Consider the following 8,944-nt stretch of genomic DNA (forward strand, 5'->3'; position numbering starts at 1 on the left):
TTTGACTACCAATATAGCCCGGATGTAAACACGCAGGTGCGCGTGACGTCACGCGTGAACTGGTCTATTCAGGGTGCAGAATCAACGGAGTTTCCCGGATTTTACACACGGGCTGGACCGTAAACGAATGCAAATATCTCAAGTTATTGAAATGCATTTGCAAAAATTGTCAGTGCATAAAACACAGTTTTTCTTGCAGTCTGTGCCGTTACTTAAGGAATAAATCATTGAATACGTCTCAAATCGTTGACAAAATTTCACGTTGGGTGAGCATACAATGATTGCAGTAGACACCGAATTTTTTAACAAGAACACAGGCTTCTTAAAGTAATTCCGATGCATTTCACATTGCCATAAGGTGCATACAAATTTGTCTTTTATGCACTAGATCTAGTTGAAGTTCTTAAGATAAATAATTTTAAAAATTATTTCAAATAAAGCACAGCTTACCGTTGTGTATACATCCATTTAAGTTAAAAGGGGGAACCCCCCAAAAGTCACGTGATCCTAGGCCCTTGTATTGGCAGGGACATTACAACCGGACATTGTCTGTGCATGGAAAATGAAAAACGGGCATTGTCTGTTCACCGAATTTGCTACCTTGCGAATGTGTGATGAATCAAGGCAAAAAGAATATACAAGTTATAAGCACTAAAGAACCGTAAAGAACTCAAAAAGATATACAAATTTATTGGCAAACAAAAACCTCAAAAGCCAAAAGTGCGCAATACTCAATGGGCGACATTATTATTATTATTACATGTATAACAGATAAGAAAAATATCGCAGTAGTTTGGTGACCGACTTGAACTGTTGGACCGGAGTCACAATGTTTGGCCGGTGGTTACTTGCCAAACATAAAGGAACGCATGAGGTTTTCTAGTGCGGGTAAGTTTTACATAGTTTATGTTTTTATAGCGGAAACCAAAAGATCGGCCGCTCAATCGCCGTAAGCAGTTATAACAACTTATTATTATATTGTTAAAGGCAATAATAACACAATACCACAACGAACATACATTAATACAATTTTTATTTGTAAATAGACTTTCTGATGTAGAAACAATCATTGTAAAATAAAGATAACTTAGAGTACTTATCAATCCATAAAGAATCCAACAGTAAGAAAATAATTCAACAGGTTACATATCACATATTATAATTATTAATATTAATATTATATTAATGCTGAAGCAAGTAATTTTTCTCTACTCACGCCAATTATTTTTATTATCTTTAGAACACATGTATTTACTTAATTTTTCTTTTACCTTCAATCTAAATGTCGTTTTTAAGTTCAAGCGTGTTTTATTATTGGTTATACACAACACATTTAAAAATCTTTTACAATTATGATAAACTTAATTTTAAATAAAAAATTAATGATTTCAGACAAAATATAACTCAACAATGAAATATGAATGTAAATCGGATGAAGATAAACGTTCTTATATATTGTGGGCAACCCTGATAATTCAGCGTATCACACACGGAAATGCAGAGCTGTATCATATCGCTGTTTAAATGGACATTAGAAACAGAAAATCTAAGATCCCCAAAAAATCGAAAATGCAAATTCGTTAATGTTCAATTATTCAACTGAAATTAAGAATGTTAGTCCTTTTATGTTTGAGAACAACAGTCAGTTTGTAAACACTTGAAAGAAAAAAAAACGATATCTTTTTTCAAACAAATTCACCAATACATTTAAAGCAAACATGAAAACTGACAAAATTCTTATTTGCAGTACTGTGGAACAACTCCAGTTTTTTCCAAACATTCATATCAGGTTTTAGCACTTGTTACAACTCCAGTGGATTCAGACCAAACTCCATTAGAAGATGCTTGTTGTTGACCTGTACCAACGTTGCCTCGTCTTTCCATTTATCTTTGGCAATGTCAATCTTTGAAATGAGGCTGTCCAGAGTTTCCTAGGTAACAGAAAATAAGAACAGTATCAAGGATAAGAACAATATCAAGGAAGTTGTGTTATAATTAAATAAGGTTAATTTTGATATATTTGCATAATATATTTGTTGAAAGAGCACAATATTAAAAGCCAATTATATTTGTTGAAAGAGCACAAATTAAAAGCCAATGGCTTAAAAGAAGACAATGGTAAGCAAGGCTAAAAAATGTAAGGTGCAAATTGTGTATATCATGTACAAATACACAACATCTTAGTCCTATGAAATGATATTTAAAAGAATAACACCTTTTTACAATTGGAAATTATTGTTCAACAAATTTTAAAGAGATAACATTTATACAACACAAGTAAAGTAATGAATAGGTTTTACATGTGCACTGGTTAATATTAACTTAGGACACAAAAATAACATGCCTATAGTGACCAAGTAAATGTTTGATAAACTTTGTGGTCAATACCGCTTCACTTTTGTGTTGTTATGGGCAGCAAAAAAGCTGCATTAATATCCCATATTAATATTCTTTTATTTTTCTGTTTTTAAAAATACCACAACAACTATTTGAGTCTCGTTCTGGACAAACAGGGTTTAATGCTTGGACGTAATGTCATACCAGAGTAACAAGATTAGTCACACAAAAAACAAGAGATGTGTTTGTTAGAAACACAATGCCCCCTATTGCGCCGCTTTGAAGCCATATATTTGATCTTTGACTTTGAAGGATGACCTTGACCTTGACCGTTCACCACTCAAAATGTGCAGCTCCATGAGATACACATGTATGCCAAATATCAAGTTGCTATCTTCAATAATGCAAAAGTTATTGCAAAAATTTAACCAAGGTTAAAGTTTTGGGACACACACAATGAATGAATGAATGAACGAATGAATGAATGACAGACAGACAGACAGGCCAAAAACAATATGCCCCCGATCTTTCGATCCTGGGGCATAAAAAAAGTGTCGTCTCTGATAAGTCTGTGCAAACTGCACAGGCTAATCTGGGTCAACCCTTACTGCACATTCTTTAACCGCTTTTTCCCAAGGCAAGGCTCATATAGAAAGAGCCTTTGTTCATATATATATTATATAAGAAGGTACTCCGAAGAAGATATGGCCAGTTCACTTACATCCAGTATGCGTTCATAGTCCTTCTCCATGCTGTCTATCTTGATGTTGAGGGTGTCAATCTCTTGGTCTTTCTCCTTTGTGATTCGCTCCTTCTCTTCTGTCACTCGCTTTAGATCCGCCTCTGTGGTGGCTACAAACCACACAATCACAATGATAAGTCTGCCTGCATCATTGCTTTAAAGTCAGAGCAGTCAAAATAAGACTATTGCCAAGCAATATATGTCCCCTACTAGCTCCACCATTGTAAGAAATTCCACCATTGTCAGATTTTTTTTCATTTGAAGCCATAGCAACCAGAATTTTTGATGTAGGAACAAAATGAAATGACGTGCATAATGCCCATATTGCCATCTATCCATGTTTCAAGTTTCATGAAAAATATGAAGAACTTTTAAAGTTATCGCAGGATCCAGAAAACCATCATTTTCAGCAGTATTTCTAGTCTATTTGTTGCCATAGCAACCAGTATTCTTGATGTAGGAACAAAATGAAATGACATGCATAATCTCCATATTGCCATCTATCCATGTTTCAAGTTTCATAAAAAATATCAAGAACTTTTAGAGTTTTCGCAGGATCCAGAAAAGTGTGACTGACTGACAGACAGAAAGAGTGCAAACCATAAGTCCCCTCCGGCGAAACCGGTAGGGGACAATAGGGCATATTTAATCAAAATTTGTATCATTTGACCTCAGTGTTTTGCCTTGACCTTAACTCTAGAAAGCTGAGTTTTACCTTTGACAAGCATAAAGGAGAACAATTGTAGCAAGTTATTAAACAAGAGCTGTCAGAGTGATCATTTAATAGATGATCTTTAAAAAATAAGAAAAGAAAAAAAAATGGGGGGGGGGGTGGGGGGGGTGGGGGGGGGGTGGGGGGTTCTGGGGGGGAGCGTGGGGGATGGTTTAAGTGGAGTGCATTGTGGTATGTAAGGTAAGTGTTGTTTTGTTAAACTTTAACATAGATTTATCAATAATATGCATATTCTAAGTATAAAAGGGGCCATAATTCTGTCAGAATGCTTGATACAGTTGTCTGCTCTTGTTTATAGGTTGGGGTCATGTTGGTAAAGAAGTATGCAAAATATGAAAGCAATATGTCAAGGGACACAGGAAATACTTGGGGTAGTACGCAAACTTTAACATAGATTAATCAATAATATGCATATTAATTCTAAGTATAAAAGGGGACAATAATTCTGTAAATAATTATATGCTTGATACAGTTGTCTGCTCTTGTTTATAGAGTGGGGTCATGATTGTTAACAAGTATGCAAAATATGAAAGCAATATGTCAAGGGACACAGGAAATATTTGGGGTAGTACGCAAACTTCAACATATATTTATCAATAATATGCATACTCTAAGTATAAAGTGCAAAATATGAAAGCAATATGTCAAAGGACATTGAAAATATTTGGGGTAGTACGCAAACTTAAACATTTGCACGAAAACGGACACGAGAACGGCAACGCCAACATGAGTAGGATAGCTCCACTATATACATATTCCATATATAATAGTGGAGCTAAAAATCTCTTGGTGCACAGTGAAGTTAAGGCTAAATAACAGTGTGTCATGACTATGTCTGTTATGAAAAGCACCATTTATGGAACCTACATTTGCTTAAATATGCTGTCTGATTTTTTTTATGAATTGTTTGGTTTAGGCAAGCCAGAATTTTCATTTGTGCTGTTTCTTATGTGAGCACACAATTTAAACAAATGAAACCTTACCTTATGAACACAGATCAATATGGGCGTTTTTAACCATGTTGTTTTAACCATATCGAGAGAATTAAATTAAGATCTATATATTTGTTTTGAAGGTATTTAATAATAAAATTTAAAGTCTGACTAACAGCAGTGATAATTGAAAAGGTGCATAACGCATATGGAATACCTGCCTCTGCCTACTTTATTCATTTGTAGCAAGTTGTAGGATTTATTTCAGCAAAATTTGAAGTTGCTTGTTTTTTGTATTTTTTCAAAATGTCTTAAAATAAATTAAGTTACAAAGGTTTTATATTTTAAATAATACCACCAAAGACAAAAAATGTGTTGGAACTGAAGCTCAAAGACGGAATCTCTTGAATCAAAAGCTGAAACGTTAACCACTTAACCTTGAAGGCTTTTAAATTAAGTGGCATAAATTGTAGATGAAAAAGCATTACAAACGCATTATTATTTTTCCAACATTGTTTGATTATTATCAATACGGAAACATTTCTTTATAACGTTTTTCTCAGTCAGTAATTTTGCTTGTATAAATGTAATGGATATTTTGAATCTACGCCCTCTGTTTTAATTGTCATTTTTCTAAACTGTGAACAAATCTCTTGAACGTAGTTTTGCAGGACTAAAAAATGAACTGGCAAAACTTCATATCAAAGGTACACAACAATGTCATGCAAGTTTGAACTTTGTACCTGCACATTAAACAAGAATATCAGTGAAACTGATGGATGCTCCCCGATGATGCGCTTTGTCAATCTATGTGTGAATAACCACCTAAAAAAATCTATTATAAGCCTTGTAGATCTTGACCTTGACCCCAGTGACCTCATCAAAAGGTAGAGGTGCATGCAAGGTACCTACATGCCAAATATGTAAGAGATCAGTAAAATATTGAAGGCGCTATGAGAAACTGTAACAAAATTGTGACGAAAAAATCTATTATTAGCCTCGGTGACCTTGACCCCAGTGACCTCAAACCTCATCAAAAGGTAGAAGTCCATGAAAGGTAACTACTTGCCAAATATATAAAAAGAGATCGGAAAAATATTGAAGGTGCTATGAGAAACTGTAACAAAATTGTGAGGGGAAAATCTATTATTAGCCTAGGTGACCTTGACCCCAGTGACCTCAAACCTCATCAAAAGGTAGAGGTCCATTCAAGGTAAAATATTGAAGGCGCTATGAGAAACTGTAACAAAAGTGTGACGGAAGGAAAGAAGTAAGGAAGTATGGAAGTAAGGAAGTAAGGAACTTCAAACTGGCAACTATATGCTCCCCAAAAATTTTCGGGGAGCGTATAAATTGTAGGAGAACTTTGTCAACAAGTTTGTGTCTACGGACATAATGAACAAAGGCATAGAAAGTGAATCCGGTATAATCCTCTCTACGTTGTTGTTGCCAGTAATACGAAGGTTACACTCATGTTAATATTTCATTCTTGGAATTTATTTCAAAGTTTGTTCACCATTCTTGGAATGGGGCAAGGGCTGTTCAAATTTACAAATGCATTAAATAAAAATAAAAAAACGTTTTTAACTGTTTATTTGCTTTATTTCAACGCACCGATCTAAAAAAGGAAGAAAAACAGAACTTTAAATTAAAAAAAAATGAAGAAATGTTAAAACCTTTAATTTGAAACTTTATGCAGTCAGTTGGCAAAAACATAAACTTATTAAGATTTGGAATGGTGCAAAACTTAAGCCTCAGATGTGCCCACAAAACCCCTGGCAATAGTACATTTTGTTAAACGATTACATGACTGTTTGCATTGTATTTACATCTTAAAATGCATTTCTTCTTGCATGGACAAAATACATTAATGAGTGCACAAACAAAGTAACTATACATTAATAGTGTTTTTTAATTGTTGCTCTTAAAAATATTACATCAAAATAATATATGGAAAATAAACATGTAGATTTAAAAAAAACTTGGCTTGCCTGCGTAAAACTTACAAAGCTGTTGTCGAGTACGTAGAAGGTCTGTTTCCAGCTTGTGAATTCTCAGCCCCATTTCTGTCTGCATGGTCTTGTACTGCCTTGTCATGTCTTTACAGAGACAACATACAGTAAAGGATAAGATTTTTTTTACCTAAGCCTTATTCTTACTTGCATTTAAAGGCGTAACCTATAATATACAGAGGATTTCGGTTTGCACCTGAAGTATTTTACAAAAGCATTTCCAATTAATATAATCACGCACACAAATTTATCAAATCTTAATAAAAATCATACTTTAAAATGAAGAGAAAATACAACCGATTTAATTCTTGTATGTAAGAGTAATTATTGTGTTATGTGTGTTTACAAACCAAGTTCGACAAAAGCAATAAAATATAATTATTTAAGATGTGCTGTTATTTTTTAAATAATGAATTATTATATATTGATCATAACAAAAAAGATTCTAAAATTAAAATAGGTATCTTTATTTTTAATAATATTAATACATGTAGTTCATTGCATCCATAAACAAGTAGATACAACCTGCATTGATGGCACGTTGATCTAACTTGTGTTCTTCTAGTGTCTTCTCTGTTTCTCTCATTTTGTTACGCATTTCATCTTCCATGCCATGGGCTTTACGCGATAGCTCCTTGCGAATCGCTACACAAATATGGTAAACTCCTAATGATCTCTATACAGAATCATACAAAAGCACAACATAATGCCATTTAAAGCTTATTTGAAAAAGTTTAAAACATATCATTAATTTATAGTCATGGTTTTACTCTGTTGAATTTATGTTTTGAATCAGAGAGATAAGATAAAAATGAGGTCTGTTTGCTGTATACTTGCTGTATAGGGCCAAAACTTGACCATAAACTAGGTGAGTATTCCAAATTTATGGTGTTCTACAGGTTGCTATATTGTGGTTGATACAAATGAACACTCGAAGAAAAATTCAGCAAATGCATTAAACAACCTTAGATAAAAGCAGCAATCTTCTTACCAAGGTGATCTTTGAGTGCTTCAATTTCATTGACTGTTTTCTGGTATTTATCTTCAAGTTCCAAGGTTGCCTCTGAAGAAAGTTAAGAAAAGTTTTCATTAATGAGACCATTTCTATGCTTTGCTAACAATATTTCAAATTTGATATTCCCTTTTTGACGCCGACATTTCAGTGTCGATCAGTCTCAACTATAGCTCAAAATAAATGTACATGCATCAAAACAAACATACAGCTGTATTTTTCAAAGTTAACTCATGTCTTTGTCTGAACATTAAAGATGTGGTAAAAACATACATTTTAAATAGCCAAATGCAGCTAAATGTCGCACGTTTAAATAGTTTTAAACATATTATACACGTTTTCATACTTTTGTCCGAAATGAAACAATCCGAAAAAGCAATCTATTCAATGTGGATTTTGTAAAACACCATTGGACATAACAATATAAAACACTATCAAAGTATGTTTAAAACTGCATTTAAGATTCTCGTCCATACCATCCTTCTTCTTTTTCTTTCCTCCCTTTTTCCCCTTCTTCCCCTTTTTCTTTTTCGCTGGCATGTTTTCTTGATTTGTTGTTAGTGAAAACAATGCAAGTCCGTGCGCGTGATTGTGCAAATCAACGATTGGTGGAAATTAGACTAGACGGCGGATAAATTCCACTATTATCTTTTAACATGACGACCATTGTGTATGTCACATTCGTGTTTGTTAGAGGCAAATTAAAAATAATTAGAACTAATATGTAAACAAGTCGCAATACTTACCTTAAAACACCGCACACAACAACAACGCGATTGATGGCTGTGATTCATAGGCAAATACACTACAATGTGTGAACCGCTTAAAAATCATTAATAGACAGTCGTTGTAAAGAAATTTGATAATTGAAAGCACTAAATACGAATGTACATTTTAAATGAACACAAATAGTACGCTGATGGAAACATGTAAAATGGTAAATCTTAGGGGAAAACATCTTATTTAGTATCGGTAATCTGTTTAGCAATAAGAAATCGAAAAAGCTTAAAACAACACATATCCCGTTACTAGCTCTTACTTGTGCTCATTGGGTCATTGTCGACCTGAAATGGCTTGAAGTCTATCGGGGGTGACTAGAAGCCGATTCTTGTCACCCTATGGTGACTTCAAGCCGATTCATGTCACCCTGGGGTGACTTCAAGCCGATTCGTGTCA

General features: G+C 33.9%; 1 protein-coding gene across 1 annotated transcript; it reads right to left on the reverse strand.

The window, feature by feature from the left end:
* Positions 1-673: 673 nt before the first annotated feature.
* Positions 674-8,407, reverse strand: LOC127863723 (coiled-coil domain-containing protein 153-like). Its single transcript, XM_052403361.1, has 6 exons — positions 8,245-8,407; positions 7,748-7,819; positions 7,282-7,401; positions 6,751-6,843; positions 3,059-3,189; positions 674-1,931 (listed from the first exon to the last, which is right to left on the reverse strand). The coding sequence occupies exons 1-6, from the start codon at positions 8,306-8,308 to the stop codon at positions 1,803-1,805; spliced, it is 609 nt and encodes a 202-aa protein (XP_052259321.1). The 5' UTR covers positions 8,309-8,407; the 3' UTR covers positions 674-1,802.
* Between the last annotated feature and the right edge of the window lie 537 nt (positions 8,408-8,944).

This window comes from Dreissena polymorpha, unplaced genomic scaffold (genome assembly GCF_020536995.1).
Source record: "Dreissena polymorpha isolate Duluth1 unplaced genomic scaffold, UMN_Dpol_1.0 chrUn030, whole genome shotgun sequence".
Classification (NCBI taxonomy): Eukaryota; Metazoa; Mollusca; class Bivalvia; order Myida; family Dreissenidae; genus Dreissena; species Dreissena polymorpha.

Bases quoted from the DNA above. Each gene is read 5' to 3' on its own strand.
- LOC127863723 (XM_052403361.1), bottom strand. From the start codon at position 8,308: ATGCCAGCGAAAAAGAAAAAGGGGAAGAAGGGGAAAAAGGGAGGAAAG. The intron at 6,844-7,281 runs GTTGTATCTACT...GTCTCTGTAAAG, and splicing joins TCAACGTGCCATCAATGCAG to ACATGACAAGGCAGTACAAG. The intron at 3,190-6,750 runs GTAAGTTTTACG...TGTGGTTTGTAG, and splicing joins ACGTACTCGACAACAGCTTT to CCACCACAGAGGCGGATCTA.